The sequence below is a fragment of the Salvelinus namaycush genome, chromosome 17 (genome assembly GCF_016432855.1).
Source record: "Salvelinus namaycush isolate Seneca chromosome 17, SaNama_1.0, whole genome shotgun sequence".
Taxonomy (NCBI): domain Eukaryota; kingdom Metazoa; phylum Chordata; class Actinopteri; order Salmoniformes; family Salmonidae; genus Salvelinus; species Salvelinus namaycush.
In genome coordinates this window covers 3,086,639-3,112,281 of record NC_052323.1, presented here as the reverse complement: position 1 = coordinate 3,112,281, position 25,643 = coordinate 3,086,639, and the positions used below count along the sequence as shown (strand labels likewise).

Below are 25,643 nucleotides of genomic sequence, written 5' to 3'. Positions count from 1 at the left end.
CACCCCGCTATCATCCAGAAGGCGAGGTCAGTACAGGTGCATCAAAGCTGGGACCGAGAGACTGAAAAACAGCTTCTATCTGAAGGCCATCAGACTGTTAAACAGCCATCACTAGCACATTAGAGGCTGCTGCCTATAGGCAGACTAGGAATCACTGGCCCCTTTAAGGAATGGAACACTAGTCACTTTGAAAAATGTTAACATTTCTGGCATTACTCATCTTATATGTATATACTGTATTCTACACTCTTCTACGGTATCTTAGTCACTTAATAATGTTTACATATCTTGCATCACTCATCTCATTTGTATATACTGTATTCTAAACTATTCTACAGTATCTTAGTCTCTTAATAATGTTTACATATCTGGCATTACTCATCTTATATGTATATACTGTATTCTATACTATTCTACTGTATCTTAGTCACTTAATGTTTACATATCTGGCATTACTCATCTCATATGTATATACTGTATTCTATACTATTCTACTGTATCTCATTCACTTGAGTAATGCAAGATATGTAAACATTATTATCTCATATGTATAATTTTTTTCCTATACTATTCTACTGTATCTTAGTCACTTAATGTTTACATATCTGGCATTACTCATCTCATATGTATATACTGTATTCTATACTATTCTACTGTATCTTAGTCCGTTCCGCTCTGACATCGCTCGTCCATATGTATATAGTCTTAATTCATTCCTACTTAGATTTGTGTGTATTGGGTATATGTTGTGTAATTTGTTAGATATTACTTGTTAGATATTACTGCACTGTCGGAGATAGAAGCACGAGCACTTCGCAACACCCACAATAACATCTGCTAATCACGTGTATGTGACCAATAAAATTTGATTTGATTGCCACCTCAATTACCTTGTACCCCTGCACATCGACTCGGTACTGGTACTCTCTATATAGCCATGTTACATTTACTCCTTAATATTATTCATTAATCACTGTGTATTTATTGCTCGTGTTACTATTTCTGTGACAAATAACATTTGATTGGGTGCATCCAGACTTTAGGAAAAAAAATCAATACAGTAGCTCTTCTCTCACCGTAGGTAAAGTATTTCACCTCCGGGGGTAGGGTCACTAGGGAGAGGTCGGTGGTGTGGATCTTTTCGTTGACGTACTGCTGGGCTCTGGTGGCCTGGAGGAAGGCAAAGAACCGAGCGGTGAAAGCGGCAATGAAGATGGAGAGCATGCCGAAGTCCAGAACGTTCCACAGCTGCTGCATGTACTCCCTGGGCCCCTCGGTCCACAACTCCTTACACTCCGACCACATCATCCCTGCAGAGGAGGCAACAAAGTTGTGGGTTGTGTTCAATAGGCACCAAACAGATTAAAAGGTTCTGAAACTGAGAGACAAATGTCTGCAGAGGAAACAACATCAAGAAGAAATGTGTTGTGTTAATTAGGTAACTGAATTAACTGAAAAAAAGGTCTGAAACGAAGAGGGACTATCTGGACGTATCCAATAAGAACGCCCATTGTCATTTTCCGTTGCAAATTGTTTTGCTATGTCATGCCCTAATTAACATGACTGGCAATAGTGAGACTGCAGTGTGTTGATTCAGTAATCACCTAATGTCTGCCTAAAGAAACCACATTGAGGGCCTGAAAATAGGTTCATTTGTTTATTAAATCAACTGAATGAATCTAGCTGTGAATTTATTTAAACACTACAGATTAGAAACTCTAAGCCCTGGTACAAACACAGCTCTATCGCTGCACCAAACTAAAAAATATGTCCATTTCTGTTTGGATCGAAGAGTGGGGATAGAGTGCCATCTGAAACTATGCAGTGCGCCTAGTCTGACTTTTGACGATAGTTCGGCAGCCTCTGCCGCAAGGTTATTTTAGTAAACGAAAACTGAAGAAGAAAAAAAGACATTTGGAAAAGCAATTTAGTATACGCTGAAAAGGACAATCCTAGCAGTTTAGAGAGTTGCGCCAGTAACCAAAAGGTCGCTGGTTTTAATCCCTGAGCTGACTAGGTGAAAAGTCTGTTGAGATGCCCTTGAGAAAGGAACTTAACCCTAATTGCTCCTCTAAATCACTCTGGATGAGTGTCTACTAAATGACACAAATTTGAATATAGTAAACTGAAATTGTCACGCCCTGATCTGTTTCACCTGTCCTCGTGATTGTCTCCACCCCCTCCAGGTGTCGCTTATTTTCCCCAGTGTATTTATCCCTGTGTTTCCTGTCTCTCTGTGCCAGTTCATCTTTATGTTTGGAACTGGAAACACTTACTGGAAACACTTATCTCCCTCACCAGCTGTCAGAGCGGCTCACAGCTCACAGATTACTGCACCTGTACATAGCCCATCTATAATTTAGCCCAAACAACTACCTCTTCCCCTACTGTATTTATTTATTTAGCTCCTTTGCACCCCATTATTTCTATTTCTACTTTGCACATTCTTCCAATGCAAATCTACCATTCCAGTGTTTTACTTGCTATATTGTATTTACTTTGCCACCATGGCCTTTTTTTGCCTTTACCTCCCTTATCTCACCTCATTTGCTCACATTGTATCTAGACTTATTTTTCTACTGTATTATTGACTGTATGTTTGCTTATTCCATGTGTAACTCTGTGTTGTTGCATGTGTCAAACTGCTTTGCTTTATCTTGGCCAGGTCGCAGTTGCAAATGAAAGCGTGTTCTCAACTAGCCTACCTGGTTAAATAAAGGTGAAATAAATAAAATACAAAAAATATGTTAAATGCGTGCAAATAAAAGTTGCTTCGCTACCACACCCACAACGGAAGAACAATCATGGCCTTGGATTCTGAGATGGAAGACTTTTGTTCGTTCGGTGAGATGATAGGGCTGCGTTTGAACTATTAACATAGGACCTTTCATTATATGAGCTTCATAGAGATATCTGAAACACAGTTCCTAATAAGGCTACACAGTATTCATCACAGCATAGGCTATCCATTAATTTCAGATATTACAGAAAGGCTACTTACCAGGCTTTCTCGTGATTCCTTAGTAAAAGGGAGTTATGAAATCTGAAGACACGTTACACGAACCGAGACACATTAAACCAATCATATCCACTGTTTCAAACAAACTTTTCACTGCAATACACTTGTGGTTTCTTTAACACAAGAGGGCGTTGTTATGTCTGAATTCATCCCCAAACCAACTAGGAAGTCTGCAGTGTTGAGAGCCAGCCTGCACTTAATTTCTATTCAGTTATGACTCACCATATATTCGGAGTCTGAACTGTGCGTAACATAACCATTCAAAATTCAGAAGATGAAACATAGGCATAGTCACTGCATTGATTTGTTCGCTCAATACGTCATAGGGGGATAGAAAAAGGAAGAAATGTTCCCTCCCTCAGAGACAATTGATCTTGCGTTTAGATGCTTGGTCACAGAGTTTCTAAACCCAGAGGCGCAACATCATAAGACTTCCGGTAACGCTTGCTAAACAGACCAAGCAGACCAGGCCGAGAAAATGAGAGAAGTGATCAATTATTCGTATTTTCTCGAAATCTAAACGTACAACCGAGCCAATGTCTTAAGTAATTGAAAGTGACAAACTGACCCGTTTTCATTTTCGTCAAAAACAACTTAATATCGAAGAAGTGCCTTTAATTTGAGGGCCTGCACATGCACAGTTTGTCGCAAGATGACCGTTAGAATCGATGTGCTTCTGCGCATGAGCTTAGCTAGCCAACGTCACCATGATACCGCCTACAGGTGTGATTTGGCATTTCTATTGGAAAAGTAGTTTATTTCTATCTTCAAACTGTAATGTTGTTTGGTAAATGAAGGTCAGCGGACCTCTTGGGTCATGTCAAAAGACCGGTAGTGACTCATTATAATAACTTCCTATCCTACCAAACGAGATGCATCTTTAATAGTGGAGCAACCTCGCAATACCGGTCATTTCAAATCAAAATAGATATAAATCTAAATCAATATATTCTAAATAGAATACTGCTTATGTCAAATTGACGTCAAAAGTTGAAATGTTTTGCATTTTAGCTAACCCTAAACCTTAACCTAATTCTCCTACACTGCTGTGTAAGTTCGCCTAACCTGCTACAAAAAGTAGATTTTGAGATAAGATGTATCTAATCTAGTCAAAACCTGCAGTACCTGGCAATGGTGTCACCCTCGACCGGGCCCGATGAGGGCCGTGTTCATTTGAGCAAGCAACGGAAACAGATTTTGAAACTTTTGCAACACAAAACTAAAGTCCATGTAGTTTCTCCTTGTTTCAGTCCGTTTTCTTCCATTTGATGCCAAATTAACACAATCCTGGAAACCTCCCCTTGCTGAGAACAGAATGGAGACTGTAGAGGAGAGGAAGGAGAGGGTTCATTTGCAGATATGTCACCATAATTGGTATTTCAATCTTGCGGGAGCCGCAGGGGGACTGAAGACTGCTCCTCGCCAAAATCTCATCTGTTTTTGCTCTCCCCAGAGAGTTGCCTGATCCTCTCGCTCGTAAGTATGTATTGTCACCTGCTCTATCCAATTTAGATCAGTCTGGCTGCTAAGAGTTAAGAGATGGAAAGTGAATTGAAATTGTTCACTTTTCATTGAAAAGACCTCATTACTGTCAGTGTTTACATCAGTGTTTTAAAGGCAGAGATAGTCTCCTGACGATTGTGCCATACAGCTGCTACGTTTTAAATGCTAGGTCCTTCAGAGCACATTGAAAAGAGATGTCCCTGCTAGATAAGTAGAGCACAGTATACAAAACAATATATTTAATTTAAATCTATCCAGGATAGTCCACTCCGTAACAATTGCCACAACTTTCAAGGGAGTCCTGGGAAATATATATGTAAATCAAATCAAATCGTTATTGGTCACATACACGTAATTAGGGAATGTTATTGCGGGTGTAGCGAAATGCTTGTGTTCCTAGCTCCAACAGTGCAGCAATATCTAACAATTCACAACAATACACACAAATCTAAAAGTTAAATAATGGAATTAAGAAATATAAATAATAGGACGAGCAATGTCAGAGTGGCATTGACTAAAATACAGTAGAATAGAATACAGTATATACATATGAAATGATTAAAGCAGTATATAAACATTATTAAAGTGACTAGTATCCCATTATTAAAGTGACCAGTGATTCAATGTCTATGTACATAAGACAGAAGCCTCTAAGGTGCAGGGTTGAGTAACCGGATGGTAGCCGGCTAGTGATGGCTATTTAACCTCTCTAGGGTACGTGAGACGGTAGCGTCCCACCTCTTCAACAGCTAGTGAAACTGCAGGGCGCGAAATTCAAAACAACAGAAATCCCATAATTAAAATTCCTCACACATACATGTATTTTACACCATTTTAAAGATACACTTGTTGTAAATCCAGCCACAGTGTCCGATTTCAAAAAGGCTTTACGACGAAAGCAAACCAAACGATTATGTTAGGGAGTGCCTATTCACAGAATAACACAGCCATTTTTCCAGCCAAAGAGAGGATTCACAAAAAGCAGAAATATAGATCAAATGAATCACTAACCTTTGATGATCTTCATCAGATGACACTCATAGGACTTGTTACACAATACATGTATGTTTTGTTCGGTAAAGTTCATATTTATATCCAAAAATCTGAGTTTAGGCAAGACGCTACTGTCTCACTGGGCAAGAAGCCTGAGAAATTGCAGATATATTAATATTCAAATTAATTACTATGAAAACTACTATAAAATCAAACTTTCATTAAATCATACATGAAAGATACCAAATTAAAGCTACACTGGTTGTGAATCCAGCCAACATGTCTGAATTGAAATAGGCTTTTCGACGAAAGCATACGATGCTATTATCTGAGTATAGCACCATAGTAAACAAAGAGAGATAAGCATATTTCAAACCTGCAGGCGCGACACAAAACGCAGAAATAAAAATATAATTCATGCCTTACCTTTGACGAGCTTCTGTTGTTGGCACTCCAATATGTCCCATAAACATCACAAATGGTCCTTTTGTTCGATTAATTCCGTCGATATATATCCAAAATGTCAATTTATTTGGCGTGTTTGATACAGAAAAACACAGGTTCCAACTTGCTCAAACGTGACGACAAAATATCTCAAAGGTTACCTGTAAACTTTGCCAAAAAATGTCAAACTCCTTTTGTAATACAACTTTAGGTATTTTTTAACGTTAATAATCAATAAAATTGAAGACGGGATGATCGGTGTTCAATACAGGATTAAAACGAAATGTAGCATGCCTTCTGTTTGATTGAAGCGCATGTCCAGGACACCTGGAGTGACTCGACTTCAAGATGACCGTATTTCTTCATTACACAAAGGAATAACCTCAACCTATTTCTCAGGACTGTTGACATCCAGTGGAAGCCGTAGGAACTGCAAGCAATTCGCTTAGAAATCTGGTTTCCCAATGAAAGCTCATTGAAAAGACAGTGACCTCAAAAAAAAACCATCTGAATGGTTTGTCCTCTGGGTTTCGCCTGCTAAATAAGTTCTGTTTTACTCACAGACATGATTCAAACAGTTTTAGAAACTTCAGAGTGTTTTCTATCCAAATATACTAATAATATGCATATCTTATCTCCTGGGGATGAGTAGCTTGCAGTTGAATTTGAGTATGCTTTTCATCCAAACGTGAAAATGCTGCCCCCTACCCTAGAGAAGTTAACTTCTTTGGTATAGGGGGCAGCATTGTCACTTTTGGATGAATTTCGTGCCCATAGTGAACTGCCTCCTACTCTGTCCCACATGCTAATATATGCATATTATTATTACTATTGGATAGAAAAAACTCAGAAGTTTCTAAAAATGTTTGAATGATGTCTGAGTATAACAGAACTCATATGGCAGGCAAAAACCTGAGAAAATCCAAACAGGAAGTGAAAATTCTGAGAGAGGTCGTTGTTAAAGTCATCGCCTATTCAATTCCCTGTAATATATGGATCTGTTTGCACTTCATACGCCTTCCACTAGATTGCAACAATCAGTAGAACGTGGAATGAAGATTATGCTGTGTTGTGGGACTGAAAGGGAGGGGAATGAGTCAGTGGTCTGGCAGATTGCCAGTTCCTGGTCACGCGCTTTCCTCATTATATCGTCTTGCGTTCCATTACTTATAGAGACTGAAAAGAATTCTCCGAGTGGAACCTTATTGGATATAAATGATAACAACATCCTGAAGATTGATTCTCTACTAAGTTTGACCAGTTTATTCGACCTGGACTATAACTTTTTGAAGTTTTCGCCCGAGTTCGCCTGGACCAGCGCCAGCGTTTGGACACGTGAACTAAACGTGCTAGCAAAATTAGCTAATTGGACACTAGTAATGGACATTATCGAACAAAACAACGATTTATTGTGGAACTAGGATTCCTGGCACTGCATTCTGATGAAAAATCATCAAAGGGAATATTTATGATGAAATTTCGTATTTCTGTTGACTCCAACATGGCGGAGAAATGTTGTGTATTTCTGAGCGCCGTCTCAGATTATTGCATGGTATGCTTTTTCCTAAAGTTTTTTAAAAATCTGACACAGCGGTTGCATTAAGAACCAGTGTATCTTTAATTATATGTAAAACATGTATCTTTCATCAAAGTTTATGATGAGTATTTCTGTTATTTGACGTGGCTCTCTGTAATTACCCCGGATATTTTGGAGGCATTTCTGAACATGGCGCCAATGTAAACCAAGATTTGTGGATATAAATATGCACATTATCGAACAAAACATAGATGTATTGTGTAACATGATGTCATATGAGTGTCATCTGACGAAGATGTTCAAAGGTTAGTGATTAATTTTATCTCTATTTCTGGATTTTGTTACTACCATCTTTTGCTGGGAAAATGGCTGTGTTTTTCTGTGGCTATGTACTGAGCTAACATAATTGTTTGGTGTGCTTTCCCCATAAATCCTTTTTGAAATCAGACATGTTGGCTGGATTCACAACATGTGTAGCTTTAATTTGGTGTCTTTCAATGATTTTAATAGTAATATATTTGAATTTGGCGCGCTACATTTTTTCTGGATTTTGGCCAAGTGGGACGTTAGCGTCCCACATATCCTAGAGAAGTTAATGCAACCGCTGTGTCAGATTTCAAAAAAGCTTTACGGAAAAAGCAAACCATGCAATAATCTGAGTCGGCGCTCAGAGCCCAATCAAGACACAAATATATCCGCCATATTGTGCAGTCAACATAAGTCAGAAATAACATTATAAACATTCACTTACCTTTGCTGATCTTCATCAGAATGCACTCCCAGGAATCCCAGTTCCACAATAAATGTTTGTTTTGTTCGATAATGTCCATCATTTATGTCCAAATTCCTGCTTGTTGTTCTAGCGTTCAGTACACTTTCCAAACTCACGACGCGCGGGCAAGTCCAGCGGAAAGTACGGACGAAAAGTTTAAAAAGTTATATTACAGTCCGTAAAAACATGACAAATGAAGTATTGAATCAATCTTTAGGATGCTTTTAACATAATTCTTCAATAATGTTCCAACCGGAGAATTCCTTTGTCTTCAGAAGTGCGATGGAACAGAGCTCGCTCTCACCCGCATGGTCAGCGCATGTTCAGGTCATGGTAGACCTTACTCAATCCCCTCTCATTCGGCCCCACTTCACAGTAGAAGCATCAGACAAGGTTCTAAAGACTGTTGACATCTAGTGGAAGCCTTAGGAACATTACCAATATCCCACTGTATCTTCAATAGGAGCTGAGTTGAAAATCGACCAACCTCAGATTTCCCACTTCCTGGTTGGATTTTTTCTTAGGTTATTTGCCTGCCATATGAGTTCTGTTATACTCACAGACATCATTCAAACAGTTTTAGAAGCTTCAGAGTGTTTTCTATCCAAATCTAATATGCATATTCTAGCTTTTATGGCTTTGTAGCAGGCCGTTTACTCTGGGCATGCTTTTCATCCGGAAGTGAAAATACTGCCCCCTACACCAAAGAAGTTTTAACAGTCTGATGGCCTTGAGATAGAAGCTGTTTTCAGTCTCTCGGTCCCAGCTTTGTTGCACAGACTGGAATATGTTCTGGGATTCTTCCGATGGCATTGAGGAGTACACCACATCAGTCACTGGCTCCATCAATAAGTGCATCGATGACCCCGTCCCCACAGTGACCGTACATACATACCCCAACCAGAAGCCATGGATTACCACATTCTTTTGGAGAGATTGGAAACCCAAATTGGTCTACACGAACAAGTTCTGGCCTGGTTTAGATCTTATCTGTCGGAAAGATATCCGTTTGTCTGTCACGACTCTGACCGAAGGGGGCTCCCCTTCCCGTTCGGGTGGCGCTCGGCGTCGCCGGCCTACTAGCTGCCACTGATTCTTTCCTCCCCCTCCTTGTATGTTTATTGGTTACACCTGTTATGAGTTTGTGGTGATTAGTAGGGCTTTATTAGTCAGCCGGCCCGCCTGTTTCTTTGTGCGGGATTGTTTGTGGTAACAATTGTGTATGTTGGAGACGAACGTGTTTGTTCCTGTTCGTGGGTTTTGCTGGACTGTTTTAGTCCCCGTGTTTGGGGCATTTGTTTTTCGGCACCCAGTGTTTCGTGAGGTGGCCTATGTCCGCCGTGTGTGCATTAAAGAGCACTATCTTGAACTCTCTGTTTCCTGCGCCTGACTTCACACCCACGACACCCAGATCGTTACATTGTCTCTGTGAATGGTTTGTCCTCTGACAAATCAACTGTACATTTCGGTGTTCCTCAAGGTTCCGTTTTAGGACCACTATTGTTTTCACTATATATTTTACCTCTTGGGGATGTCATTCGAAAACATAATGTTAACTTTCACTGCTATGCGGATGACACACAGCTGTACATTTCAATGAAACATGGTGAAGCCCCAAAATTGCCCTCGCTAGAAGCCTGTGTTTCAGACATAAGGAAGTGAATGGCTGAAAACTTTCTACTTTTAAACTCGGACAAAACAGAGATGCTTGTTCTAGGTCCCAAGAAACAAAGAGATCTTCTGTTGAATCTGACAATTAATCTTGATGGTTTTAAAGTCGTCTCAAATAAAACTGTGAAGGACATCGGCGTTACTCTGGACCCTGATCTCTCTTTTGACGAACATATCAAGACTGTTTCAAGGACAGCTTTTTCCAATCAGACATTTTCTGTCCAAAACTGATGCAGAAAAATTAATCCATGCTTTTGTTACTTCTAGGTTAGACTACTGCAATGCTCTACTTTCCGGCTACCCGGATAAAGCACCAAATAAACTTCAGTTATTGCTAAATACGGCTGCTAGAATCCTGACTAGAACCAACATTTTTTATCATATTACTCCAGTGCTAGCCTCCCTACACTGGCTTCCTGTTAAGGCAAGGGCTGACTTCAAGGTTTTACTGTTAACCTACAAAGCGTTACATGGGCTTGCTCCTACCTATCTTTCCGAGTTGCTCCTGCCGTACATACCTACACGTACGCTACGGTCACAAGACGCAGGCCTCCTAATTGTCCCTAGAATTTCTAAGCAAACAGCTGGAGGCAGGGCTTTCTCCTATAGATCTCCATTTTTATGTGAGAGACGCAGACTCGGTCTCAACCTTTAAGTCTTTACTGAAGACTTATCTCTTCAGTGGGTCATATGATTGAGTGTAGTCTGGCCCAGGAGTGTGAAGGTGAACGGAAAGGCTCTGGAGCAACGAACCACCCTTGCTGTCTCTGCCTAGGCCGGTTCCCCTCTCTCCACTGGGATTCTCTGCCTCTAACCCTATTACAGGGGCTGAGTCACTGGCTTACTGGTGCTCTTTCATGCCGTCCCTAGGAGGGGTGCGTCACTTGAGTGGGTTGAGTCACTGATGTGATCTTCCTGTCTGGGTTGGCACCCCCCCTTGGGCTGTGCCGTGGCGGAGATCTTTGTGGGCTATACTCGGCCTTGTCTCAGGATGGTAAGTTGGTGGTTGAAGATATCCCTCTAGTGGTGTGGGGGCTGTGCTTTGGTAAAGTGGGTGGGGTTATATCCTTCCTGTTTGGCCCTGTCCGGGGGTATCATCGGATGGGGTCACAGTGTCTCCTGACCCCTCCTGTCTCAGCCTCCAGTATTTATGCTGCAGTAGTTGATGTGTCGGGGGGCTAGGGTCAGTTTGTTATATCTGGAGTACTTCTCCTGTCTTATCCGTTGTCCTGTGTGAATTTAAGTGTGCTCTCTCTAATTCTCTCTTTCTCTCGGAGGACCTGAGCCCTAGGACCATGCCTCAGGACGACCTGGCATGATGACTACTTGCTGTCCCCAGTCCACCTGGCCGTGTTGCTGCTCCAGTTTCAACTGTTCTGCCTGCGGCTATGGAACCCTGACCTGTTCACCGGACGTGCTACCTTTCCCAGACCTGCTGTTTTCAACTCTCTATAGACCGCAGGAGCGGTAGAGATACTCTTAATGATCGGCTATGAAAAGCCAACTGACATTTACTCCTGAGGTGCTGACTTGCTGCACCCTCAACAACTACTGTGATTATTATTATTTGACCATGCTGGTCATTTATGAACATTTGAACATCTTGGCCATGTTCTGTTATAATCTCCACCTGGCACAGCCAGAAGAGGACTGGCCACCCCTCATAGCCTGGTTCCTCTCTAGGTTTCTTCCTAGGTTTTGGCCTTTCTATGGAGTTTTTCCTAGCCACCGTGCTTCTACACCTGCATTGCTTGCTGTTTGGGGTTTTAGGCTGGGTTTCTGTACAGCACTTTGAGATATCAGCTGATGTATGAAGGGCTATATAAATACATTTGATTTTATTTGATTACAGGCAACATCCGCATTGAGCTAAAGGGTAGAGCTGCCGCTTTCAAGGAGCTGCCGCTATGCCCTCCGACGAACCATCAAATAGGTGAAGCGTCAATACAGGACTAAGATTGAATTGTACTACACCGGCTCCGACACTCGTCGGATGTGGCAGGGCTTGCAAACTATTACATACTACAAAGGGAAGCACAGCCACGAGCTGCCCAGTGACACAAGTCTACCGGACGAGCTAAACTACTTCTATGTTCGCTTCGAAGCAAGTAACACTGAAGCATGCATGAGAGCATCAGCTGTTCCGGACGATTGTGTGATCACGCTCTGTGAGTAAGACCTTTAAACAGGTCAACATTCACAAGGCCGCAGGGCCAGACGGATTACCAGGACTTGTACTCCGAGCATGCGCTGACCAACTGGCAAGTGTCTTCACTGACATTTTCAACCTGTCCCTGACAGTTTGTAATACCAACATGTTTCAAGTAGACCACCATAGTCCTTGTGCCCAAGAACACTAAAGTAACCTGCCTAAATGACTACCGACCCGTAGCACTCGTCTGTAGCCATGAAGTGCTTTGAAAGGCTGGTCATGGCTAACATCAACACCATTATCCCATTAACTCTAGACCCACTCCAATTTGCATACCACCCCAACAGATCCACAGATGATGCAATCTCTATTACACTCCACACTGCCCTTTCCCACCTGGACAAAAGGAACACCTATGTGTGAATGTTATTCACTGACTACAGCTCACTGTTCAACACCATAGTGCCATCAAAGCTCATCACTAAGCTAAGGACCCTGGGACTAAACACCTCCATCTGCAACTGGATCCTGGACTTCCTGACGGGCCGCCCCCAGGTTGTAAGGGTAGGTAACAACACATCAGGGGTGCGTGCTCAGTCCCCTCCTGTACTCCCTGTTCACCCATGACTGCACGGCCAGGCACGACTCCAACACCATCATTAAGTTTGCCGATGCCACAACAGTGGTAGGCCTGATCACCGACAACAATGAAACAACCTATAGGGAGGTGGTCAGAGACCTGGCCGTGTAGTGCCAGGACAACAACCTCTCCCTCAACGTGATCAAGACAAAGGAGATGATCGTGGACTACAGGAAAAGGAGGATTGAGCACGCCCCCATTCTCATTGACTGGGGCTGTAATGGAACAGGTTAACCTTTCTCGCCCCGGGGTTCCGCTAGCGGAACACCCACAACATTTCCCAGCGCGCGAAATTCAAAAATATTTTTTAGAAATATTTAACTTCCACACATTAACAAGTCCAATACAGCAAATGAAAGATAAACATCTTGTGAATCCAGCAACATGTCCGATTTTTAAAATGTTTTACAGCGAAAACACAATATATATTTATGTTAGCTCACCACAACAGCCAAACACACAACGCCATGTTTTCACCGCAAACATAGCTTTCACAAAACCCACAAATAGAGATAAAATTAATCACTGACCTTTGAACAACTTCATCAGATGACAGTCTTATAACATCATGTTATACAATACATTTATGTTTTGTTCGAAAATGTGCATATTTATAGGTATAAATCGTAGTTTTACATTGCAGCCACCGTCACAAATAGCACCAAAACAGCCAGAATAATTACAGAGAGCAACGTGAAATAGATAAATACTCATCATAAAACATTTCCATCATCTCTTGGCGCATGGAACGAAAAATTCCAAAAGTCACAATAAACTGGTCAAACTCGGTTGAAAATCCATCTTTATGATGTTTTTCTCATATGTATCCAATAAAGTCCGAGACGGAGCATTTCGTCGTGTATACCTAACGCATTTCAGAAGGCAATGTCGTGTTCCCTGGTGTGCAGTTGAATACTGCCAATAGGGCGGACCTGTCACTCCAAAAGCTCTCATTCGGTCTCACATCAAGCTAGACACCCCATTCAACATTCTACTGCCTGTTGACATCTAGTGGAAGGCGTATTAAGTGCATACAGATCCATAAATATAAGGAAATTGAATAGGCAAGCCCTGACACAGAGCCCCATTTTCAGAATTTTCACTTCCTGTTTGGAAGTTTGCTGCCAAATGAGTTCTGTTTTACTCACAGATATAATTCAAACAGTTTTAGAAACTTCAGAGTGTTTTCTATCCAATAGTAATAATAATATGCATATTGTATGATCTAGAACAGAGTACGAGGCCGTTTAATTTGGGCACGATTTTTTCCCAAAGTGAAAACAGCGCCCCCTATTAACAAGAGGTTTTAAGAGCTTCAAGTTCCTTGGTGTCCACAACACCAATAAACTATCATCGTCAGAACACAAGAAGACAGTCGTGAAGAGGGCACGACAAAGCCTATTCCCCCTCAGGAGACTGAAAAGATTTGGCATGGGTTCACAGATGCTCAAAAAGTTCTACAGCTGCACCATCGACAGCATCCTGACTGGTTGCATCACTGCCTGGTATGGCAAAAGCCACTACAGAGGGTTGTGTGTACGGCCCAGTACATCACTGGGGCAAAGCTTCCTGTCATCCAGGACCTCTATACCAGGCGGTGTAAGAGTAAGGCCTTAAAAAATTGTAAAAGACTCCAGCCACCCTAGTCATAGACTGTTCTCTTTGCTACAGCATGACAATCGATACCGGAGCACCAAGTCTTGGTCCAAAAGGCTTCTTAACAGCTTCTACCCCCAAGCCATGAGACTCTTGAAGAGCTAATCAAATGGCTACCCAGACCGTTTAATGATGCTACTACTCTCTGGTAATGATCTATGCATAGTCACTTTAACACTACCTACATGTACTGTGGCAGACCAGGGGGTTGGGTCAAAACGTTTACACAGATCAGACACGGACAGAGTAGGATTAGCTCAGTTTCAAAGGTGTTTATTAAAATAATAGTCCAAAAGAAAAGAATAGGTCTCCCCAAGAGACCCTCTCCGGGATACCGTCATCTGGGCTCCGAGTCGTGCTGTATCCTGTGGGGATCAAAACTGAACTCCCTCCTGTTACCTCTGGTACCGTCCCCAAACCATCCCCCAAAAACATTTCCACTGCATTTCAGCCCTGCCACAAAAGGACCAGCTGACATCATGTCAGTGATTCTCTCGTTAACACAGGTGTGAGTGTTGATGAGGACAAGGCTGGAGATCACTCTGTCATGCTGACTGAGTTCGAATAACAGACTGGGAGCTTCAAAAGGAGGGTTTTGCTTGGAATCATTGTTCTTCCTCTGTCAATCAAGGTTAACTGCAAGGAAACACGTGCCGTCGTCATTGGTTTGCACAAAAAGGGCTTCACAGGCAAAGATATTGCCAGTAAGATTGCACCTAAATCAACCATTTATCTGATCATCAAGAACTTCAAGGAGAGCAGTTCAATTGTTGTGAAAAAGGCTTCAGGGTGCCCAAGAAAGTCCAGGAAGCGTCAGGACCGTCTCCGAGTGCATCTGCACGCACAGTGAGGCGAAGCCTTTTGGAGCATGGCCTGGTGTCAAGAAGGGAAGCAAAGAAGCCACTTCTCTCCAGGAAAAACATCAGGGACAGACTGATATTCTGCAAAAGGTACAGGGATTGGACTGCTGAGGACTGGGGTAAAGTAATTTTCTCCTGTGTCATGCCAACAGTAAAGCATCCTGAGACTATTCATGTGTGGGCTTGCTTCTCAGCCAAGAGAGTGGGCTCACGCACAATTTTTCCTAAGAACACAGCCATGATTTAAGAATGGTACCAACACATCCTCCGAGAGCAACGTCTCCCAACCATCCACAAACAGTTTGGTGACAAACAATGCCTTTTCCAGCATGATGGAGCACCTTGCCATAAGGCAAAAGTGATAACTAAGTAGCCCGGGGAACAAAACATCAATATTTTGGGTCCATGGCCAGGAAACTCCCCAGACCTTAATCCCATTGAGAACTTCTCAAGAGGCGGGTGGACAAACAAAACCCCACAAATTCTGACAAACTCCAAGCATTGATTATGCAAGAATGGGCTGCCATCAGTCAGGATGTGGCCCAGAAGTTAATTGACAGCATGCCAGGGCGGAATGCAGTGGTCTTGATAAAGAAGGGTCAACACTGCAAATATTGACTCTTTGCATCAGTTTCATGTAATTGTCAATAAAAGCCGTTGACACTCATGAAATGCTTGTAATTATACTTCAGCATTCAATAGTAACATCTGACAAATATATCTAAAGACACTGAAGCAGCAAACTTTGTGAAAATTAATATTTGTGTCATTCTCAAAACTTTTGGCCACAACTGTACAGCTGGTGAGCAATCAGCCCCAATTAGTCCTGGCCGGAGATCCCGTCGAGACCTGGCACGTCATGATGTATACTCGGTCTGTCACCAGGCCTCGACGAGTCTCCCCCTGGTGTCTGACCTGCTGTATCCCCCCCTCCCCCCTTAGCTCTGTCCGGGAGGGGACGGTCATCAGTGCGACATATGTCTCCCTTCTCGATAGGGCATCTGCATTTCCATGCTTCGCCCCTGACCTGTGCACAACAGAAAAAGAGAAGCGTTGAAGGGACAAGAACCACCTGGTGACCCGATTGTTTGTGTCCCTTCCCCTGGCCATCCAGACCAGGGAGGCATGGTCCGTGACCAGGGTGAAATGGGTACCTAACAGGTAATACTTGAGAGTGTCTAGCGCTAGACACTCTTTCTCAACGATAGAGTATTTTTTCTCTCTGGGTATCAGCTTTCCGCTGATGTACATGATGGGGTGCTCCACCCCATCGTGTATCTGGGACAAAACGTCTCCTAGTCCCGTGTCACGTGCATCTGTCTGGACCAACATCAGCACCTGGAAATTGGGCATTACGAGAATTGGATGGGAGCACAGCGCTTCCTTCAGGCGGCTGAACGCCGCTCTGTCTCTTCCGTACATTTCACTGTTTTCATGAGGCGGGCCCTGGTTAGATCGGTGAGGGGGGAAGCTATAGCCGCAAAGTTGTGGATAAACCGGCTATAGTATCCTGCCAGTCCCAGGAAGGACTTGACCTGTGTCTTGGAACAGCTCCCGGGCGATTCCCTTGGACACCGCCACCAGTAGGGGAATGGCCTCGGGATACCGGGTGGCATAGTCTACGATTACCAGGATGTACCGGTGTCCTTGTGCTGTTTTTACCAGGGGTCCCACTATGTCCATGGCGATGCGTTAAAAGGGCACCCCGATAATCGGTAGGGGGACCAGTGGGTTTCGGAAGTGTGCCTTTGGGGTAGTCATTTGACACTCCGGGCAGCTGCAACAGTAGTCTTCTACGACCCAACTCATCCTGGGCCAGTGGAACCGGGCAGCGATCCATTCCCGGGTCTTCTCTATTCCCAGGTGCGCCCCCAAAAGGTGGGTGTGGGCCACGTACCGTCTGGGCAGCAACAATACCTCTCGAAGTTCCCCCTGTTGGTGCGACACCTGATACAAATGTTATTCTTGATTTGGAGATGGGGGTATTGCCAGTCACTCACCCCCGGAAGTAGCTGTCCATCCACCGCTATCACTTGGGCTGCGGCGGATTTCAAGTTAGGGTCCTCCCACTGGGCTGTCCCGAATTGTCCCCTCAGTTGGCCCCCAGGGGGTGTCTCGACTGGCCCCTCGAGATCGAGGAGGGGAAGGCTGGGCTCTTCTTCCCGTGGTTCCCCAGGGGGGTTTGGGTTCCGGCACCCCCTCCGACTCCGGACCTGTAGATACAGGAAGGTCAACCGTTTGCTTCCGGGCTGCACAGGCGATGGGTCGTCCTTGCTCTCTTCTTCGGATGGCTCGTACCTTCTTCCTCAGCTCGTGCCCCCACAGGGCCGCGAACAGTGGACAATCTCGTTCCACTAGGAGAGGTACCGGCAACTCTGGTACTGCACCCAGCATCATCTGGCAGTTCCCTTGTGGCGTCACGATGTTGGCCCATATAGTTGGATACCACTTTGTGTCCCCGTGACACAGAAAATGGACATCTCCCTACCCTGTTCGGTCTCCTGGTTCAGCAGGCTCGTTGTTACGAGGGTAACCATACTTCCGGAGTCTAATAGAGCTTCCGTGTCGTGTCCGTCAATCTTCACCGGGACCATGGGTGCAATTGATTCGTGGTGTGCCCAACAGGTGACGTAGTTCACTGCGTGACCCACCTCGCTTCTGGGGCTTGCTGATGGCATCAACTCCTCTCGAGCTGGGCAATTCCAGGCCATGTGCCCCCGGGCACCACACTCAAAACACCTCCTTTGGTCTCCATCTACCTGGGGTCGTCGGTGGCGGGTTGGCCCTACCCCAGCCGTCTCTCCACGGGTTTGCGGTCCTTTGGCCCTGCCGACTGTTGGTTTGGGGTACCCAGCAGTGGGGCTGTCCTTCCGACTCCTCGAATGGGTCGTCGACTCGGCCCGGCTCCCACTCAGCAGGGCCTGAGTGTTCTGATGCGTCTCCACTGCTTCCAGGAGGCCCTCCAAGGTCTGGGGTGCGCATAGACTCGCTGCCCTCTTCATGTCGTGGGGTAGTACCCGTAGGAAGCGATCCAGGACCACTTTGTCTAGGATGGAAAGGGTGGTTACGTCGGTTAGGAGCCATCCCCTGGTGACGCGTAGTAGGTCGCTCATCTGGGCTCGGGGGAATGCGTCGGCTACGAACCTCCAGTTATGAAATAGTTGAGCCCGATGGGCCAGGCTGTACCCGTAGCGGCTGAGTATCTCCTGTTTGAGTCCGTCGCAGTTAGCCGCCTGTTCATCGTTTTGGGCATTCCCAGAGAGGAACGGGGCCAGCAGACTGGCCCACTTCTGCCTTGGCCATGTTTCCCGTAGTGCTGTCCGTTCAAACGTACAGAGGTAGGTTTCGATGTCGTCATCTTCTGTTAGCTTGATTAAAAACTGGTTTGGATGTAATTCAGTAGACGCTCCTCCTTGTAGCTTCCTAATTTCCTCAATGAGCCGGACGTTTTGTAGCCGCTGTTCCTCCAGCGTTCGTTCCTGAACCGCCTGTTGGTCATGTTGGGTCTGGATGAACTGAGCTATCAACTCGTCCAAGCTGATGCTGCGTAAACATCAACCCTGATCTGACCACGTTGTCAGAGTGCCCGCATTCTCCACCACTTGTGGCAGACCAGGGGTTTGGGTCAAAACGTTTACACAGATCAGACACGGATAGAGTAGGATTAGCTCAGTTTCAAAGGTGTTTATTAAAATAATAGTCCAAAAGAAAATAATATGTCACCCCAAAGAGACCCTCTCCGGGATACCGTCTTCTAGTCTCTGGGTCGTGCTGTATCCTGTGGGGATCAAAACTGAACTCCCTCCTGTTACCTCTGGTACTGTCACCAACTACACAGGAGTCCTTTCCTCCCCCAGTCTCTCCCTAGTGTGCTGCCCTTCTGGCAGCTTTATGGGACTTGTACAGCTGGTGAGCAATCAGCCCCAATTAGTCCTGGCTGGAGATCCCGTCGAGACCTGGCACGTCCAGCAGATGGACTCGTGATGTATACTCCATCTGTCACCAGGCCTCGACGAGTCTCCCCCTGGTAGCTGACCTACTGTACGCCACAGGACATATTACCTCAATTACCTCGACTAACCTGTGTCCCCGCACATTGACTCTGTACCGGTACCCCCTGTATATAGCATCGCTACTGTTATTTTACTGCCTCTTTAACTATTTGCTATTTACATTTTTTACTTATCTATTTTTTACTTAACACTTATTTTTCCTTTAACTGAATTGTTGGTTAAGGGATTGTAAGTAAGCATTTCACTGTAAGGTCTACACATGTTGTATTCGGCGCATGTGACAAATACAATTTGATAGCAGGGTGAACAGGCTGAATTTTTTCTGGATATGGGGACTATGAAAAGTCTGGTGGGATAAGTGTGTGTGTCAGAGCTATGCAAACGATTTGGGATTTTCAACACATGAATGTTTCTTATAAAAAGAAGAAGTAATGCAGTCAGTCTCTCCTCAACTCTTATCCAAGACAGACTGGCATGCATAGTATTAATATTAGCCCTCTGATTACAATTAAGAGCAAAACGTGCCATTCTGTTCTGGGCCAGCTGCAGCTTAACTAGGTCTTTCCTTGCAGCACTGGACCAAACGACTGGACAATAAGTCGTTCAATAAGGCTCTAGTTTTGTCTAATCTTGATTATTTCAAGATTAGACAAAACTAGAGCCTGCAGAACTTGCTTTTTGGAATATGGTGTCAAAAAAAACAGAGCATCTCTTTATTACAGCTAGACCTCTCCCCATCTTTGCAACCAATGAATCTATATGTTTTGACCATGACAGTTTACAATCTAAGGTAACCCCATGTAATTTAGTCTCCTCAACTTGTTCAACAACCACATCATTCATTACCAGATTCAGCTGAGGTCTAGCACTTAAGGAATGATTTGTACCAAATACAATGCTCTTGGTTTTAGAGATGTTCAGGACCAGTTTATTACTGGCCACCCATTCCAAAACAGACGGCAACTCTTTGTTAAGGGTTTTAGTGACTTCATTAGCTGTGGTTGCTGATGCATATATGGTTGAATCATCAGCATACATGGACACACATGCTTTGTTTAATGCTAGTGGCAGATCATAGGTAAAAATAGAAAAGAGTAGAGGGCCTAGAGAGCTGCCCTGCGGTACACCACACTTTACATGTTTGACATTAAAGAAAACCCTTTGAGTTCTATTAGATAGGTAGCTCTGAATCCACGATATGGCAGAGGTTGAAAAGCCAGAGCACTTAAGTTTTCAACAACAGGTTATGGTCAATAATATCAAAAGGCTGCACTGAAATCTAACAGTGCAGCTCCCACAATCTTCTTATTATCAATTTATTTCAACCATCAGTCATTTGTGTCAGTGCAGTACATGTTGAGTGCCCTTCTCTATAAGCATTCTGAAAGTCTGTTGTTCATTTGTTTACAGAGAAATAGCATTGTATTTGGTCAAACACATTTTTTTCCAACAGTTTGCTAAGAGCTGGCAGCAAGCTTATAGGTCTGCTGTTAGAACCAGTAAAGGCCACTTTACCACTCTTGGGTAGTGGAATTACTTTGGCTTCCCTCCAGGCCTGAGGACAAAGACTTTCCTTTAGGCTCAGATTAAAAATATGACAGATAGGAGTGGCTATAAAGTCAGCTACCATCCTCAGTAGCTTTCCATCTAAGTTGTCAATGCCAGGAGGTTTGTCATTATTGATCGATAACAAAAAAAATCCACCTCTCCCACACATAACTTTACAAAAATCAAACTTGCACTGCTTTTCTTTCACTATTTGTTTTTTATTCATGGATATAATTGCTCACTGTTTGTCGTGGGCATTTCCTGCCTAAGTTTGCCCACTTTGCCAATTAAATAATCATTAAAATAATTGCCAACATCAAATGGTGTTGTGATGAATAAGCCATCTGATTTGATGACAGATGGAGTTGAATTTGTACTCCAAAGTTTTTTTCCATTACTCTTTATACCATTGATCTTGGCTTCATTACATTTACATTTAAGTCATTTCATAATAACGTTTCTTCTTCTTTTTGTTGAGTTTAGTCACATAATTTCTCAATTTGCAGTAAGTAAGCCAGTCAGATGTACAGCCAGACTTATTAGCCACTCCTTTTGCCCCATCTCTTTCAACCATACACTTTTTCAATTCCTCATCAATCCATGGAGCCTTAACAGTTCTAACAGTTAGTTTCTTAACAGGTGCATGTTTATCAATAATTGGAAGAAGCAATTTCATAAATTCATCAAGTGCAGCATCTGGATGCTCCTCATTAATCACATCAGACCAACAAATATTTTTTAACATCATCCACATAAGAGTCACAGCTAAATCTTTTGTATGATCTCTTATACACTATTTTAGGCCAGGCTGTTGGAACTTTGGCTTTCCTTGATGTAGCCACTATATTGTGATCACTGCATCCAACGGGTACGGATATACAGTAGCTTAAGAACAAAGTTCTCCAGCATTAGTGAAAATGTGATCGCTACACATGGATGATCTTGTTCCTGTAGTGTTTGTAAACACCCTGGTAGGTTGATTAATAACCTGAACCAGATTACAGGCACTGGTTACGGTAAGAAGCTTCCTCTTGAGCGGACAGTTTGATGAAAACCAGTCAATATTCAGGTCCCCAAGAAAGTAGACCTCTCTGTTTACATCACATTACAAGCATTTCACACATATTATTTAGATACTGACTGTTAGCACTTGGTGGCCTATAGCAACACCCCAAAAGAAAAGGATTTAGATGTGCCAAGTGAACCTGCAACCAAAAACACTTCAATAACACTTAACATAAAATCTTCTCTAAGCATTACAGGGATATGGTTCTGAATATATACAGCAACTCCTCCCCATAAGCATTTCTGTCTCTTCTATAAATGATATATCCTTGTATTGCTACTTATGTATCATCAAATTAATTATCTAAGTGAGTCTCAGAAAAGGCTAATATATGAATGTTATCTGATGTTAGCAAGTTATCTGATGTTAGCAAGTTATCTGATGTTATGTTATCTGATGTTAGCCTTATTTCTAAGGCTACATATATTAGTATGGGCTATTTTCATCACTTTCCTGGGTAGCTTATCACAGATAGACATAATACTGAAAAAAATATATACATTCAGCAGTCCATTAATCAATTGGTGTGTGTGTGCTGCGGGGTTGAGGCTATGAACCCATAGGATTGGCTCTCTCATCCCTTCCAGGCTTCTGGTAGGGAGGGTGGACAATGAGCCTGTCGTAGCGGATGTATGCAATGTCCCCACGCGCTCTGGCAGCTTTCATGCTGAGATCAGTTATTTCCTCTTCTGGAGCACAGCTTCAGGATAGTCCTCGTTGAGGAAGATATACATTCCTCTCAAGTTCTTGGCTCTTTCCAGAACAGCTACCTTGTCCTTGAACCTCAGGAACTTGACCACTATCTGCCTGGGCCTGTCACCTGGGCCAGTGGTGGGTTTTCCAGTCCTGTGGGCGCGCTCCACCTCAAACTTCCTGTAGTCCATCTTCAATTTCTTAAAGATCACTCACTTTGTCCTCAGACTCCATCCAGGTCTCATGTGGAGATTCTGCAATTCCTTCCACAACCATGTTGTTTTGCCTTGATTGTCCCTCGAGATAGTCTGATTTATCTGTCATTGTTATCATGGATTCACAGACAGAACTGATGTCCTCTCTCAATGACTTACAGATTGCTGTCATCTTGTTTCAACTCATCGAGCTGACCCTGGGAGAACTGCAAACTGTTCTTCAGGTCCTGGACCTCTGGTCAGGTCATCCATTCTTTTATTAGTAGAATCCACAAGTATTTGGACAAAACACTTGAAACTATTTTCTTGTTGTTGTAACAACTACTTATAGGTATATTTTTGTTCGTTTAAAAGATCTTTCACGTGTGATAGAGAGTCACCACTGGCACTGTCCTCAACGGTACTCCCGCCGGCTTTGGTCTTTGTCATGGTAGCTAGCAACGTATGTTAGGCTGTTACTCCTCGCAGTTCAAGACAGGGCAGGTCACGGGGGAAATTGAAAACAACAAACAGCAGGAATCTAGACAACCACAAACCCGGGACAATCCGCGGTCCCAGCCACAATGACTAACCGCGTCGTGGGCTGCATACAAGCCAACAGGATGCTCTCAATTGTCCATCAGTTTGTGAGGGTCTTAGGGGCCAAGCCAAATTTCTTCAGCCTCCTGGGGTTGAAGAGGTGCTGTTGCGCCTTCTTCACCACACTGTCTGTGTGGGTGGACCATTTCAGATCATCAGTGATGTGTACGCTAAGTTACTTGAAGCTTTCCACCTTCTCCACTGCGGTTGCATTGATGTGGATAGGGGCGTGCTCCCTCTGCTTTTTCCTGAAGTCCACAATCAGCTTCTTCATTTTGTTGACGTTCAGGGAGAGGTAATTTTCCAGGCACCACTTCGCCAGGTCCCTCACCTCCTCCATGTAGGCTGTCTTGTCATTGTTGGTAATCAGCCTACTATGGTTGTGTCGTCTGCAAACTTGATGATTGAGTTGGAGGCATGTGTGGCCACACAGTCATGGGTGAACAGGGAGTACAGGAGGGGGCTGAGAACGCACCCTTGTGGGGCCCCTGTGTTGAGGATCAGTGAAGTGGAGGTGTTGTTTCCTACCTTCACCACCTGGAGGCAGCCCGTCAGGAAGTCCAGAACCCAGTAGCACAGGGCGGGGTTCAGACCCAGGGCCCCAAGCTTGAGGATGAGCTTGGAGGGTACTATGGTGTTGAAGGCTGTGCTCTAGTCAATGAACAGCATTCTTACATAGGTATTCCTCCTGTCCAGGTGGGATAGGGCAGTATGCAGTGCAATGGCAATTGCATCGTCCGTGGATCTATTGGGGCGGTAAGAAAATTGAAGTGGGTCTAGGGTGTCAGGTAAGGTAGAGATGATATGATCCTTAACTAGCCACTCAAAGCACATGTCGACAGAGTGCTACGGGGTGATAGTCATTTAGTTCAGTTACCTTAGCTTTCTTGGGTACAGCAACAATGGTGGACATCTTGAAGCAAGTGGGGACAGCAGACTGGGATAGGGCGAGACCGAATATGTCCGTAAACACTCCACTCCAGCCAGCTCTGAGGATGCGGCTACGGATGCCGTCTGGGCCGGCAGCCTTGCGAGGGATAACTCGCTTAAATGTCTTACTCACGTCAGCCACAGGGGATGGAGTAGCATTTTCCGCAAATTTGCTTTGTTAAAATCCCCAGCTACAATAAATGCATCCTCGGGATATGTGGTTTCCAGTTTGCATAAAGTCAGGTGTAGTTCCTTGAGGGCCGTCAAGGTTTCGGCTTGAGGTGGGATATAAACGGCCGTGGCGATGATTGAGGAGAATTCTCTTGGGAGATGATACGGTCAGCATTTGATTGTGAGGTCTTCTAGGTCAGGTGAACCAAAAGACTGTCTTCTTCCCGGAGAGATGTTCATTCCTGTCTGTGCGATGTCCTGAGAACCCAGCTGGCTACATGGACAGGGACAGTATATCCGGAGAGAGCCATGATTCTGTGAAACAGAGTATGTTACAGTCCCTGATGTCTCTCTGGAAGGAGATCCTCACCCTGAGCTTGTCTACTTTATTGTCCAGAGACTGAACACTAGAGAGTATAATACTCAGAAGCGGTAGATGGTGTGCCTGCCTCCTGAGTTGGACTAGAAGTCGGCGGTGGCGTCTTGGAGCAGCCTCTGGGATAAGTTCAATTGCCCTGGGGGGTGTGAACAAAGGATCCAATTGGGGAAAGTCATATTCCTGGTCGTAGTGCTGGTGAGTTACCACCGCTCTGATATCCAAAAGTTATTTACAGCTGTATGTAATAACATCAAAAAACGTTCTGGGCTAATAGTGTAAGAAATAGCACACAAAAAAACAAAATACTGCAAAGTTGCTTAGGAGCTAAAAGCAGAGCTGCCATGTCTGTCCGCGCCATCTTGCATTGTTTGTTTCATATATCTGTTTAATATGGTCTACGGTAAATATATGTAAATATAGGGATTCTAAGGAATTTGTATATGAATGTTGATATTTTGAGTGTCTTTTCGAAACCCAAATACTACTGTACGAGTAGTATATCAGAACACATGGTTTCACATGACATCCTGACTTTCTCTATATACCATTGAGGGTCCCCTCATCCTTACAATAATATTGATACCATAACTTTTACTGTATTAAGCCGGACAAAGTTGAATTACTGTTTAAGGAATGCCCCCCGCCTCACTTTTCTCCACCCCCCCCCCCCAAAAAAAGTAAAAATCAGATGCATTATTTTTGGGCCAATATATGCGGCTCTTTGTTTATAATGCCATGTCCGCTCTCCCTTGAGGCTTTCCCAATTTGATGCCCAAGAGACCAAACAGCCTCAGATCACTCG

At 43.8% G+C, this 25,643-nt stretch overlaps 1 protein-coding gene across 1 annotated transcript in view; it reads right to left on the bottom strand.

Annotated features, from left to right (window-relative positions):
• Positions 1 to 25,643, bottom strand: part of LOC120061864 (short transient receptor potential channel 3-like) — a 97,898-nt gene that overhangs the window by 32,683 nt on the left and 39,572 nt on the right. The window contains exon 6 of the mRNA XM_039011644.1: positions 1,077 to 1,310. Within this exon, the coding sequence (XP_038867572.1) occupies positions 1,077 to 1,310 (234 nt within the window). The remainder of the gene's footprint in view (positions 1 to 1,076; positions 1,311 to 25,643) is intronic.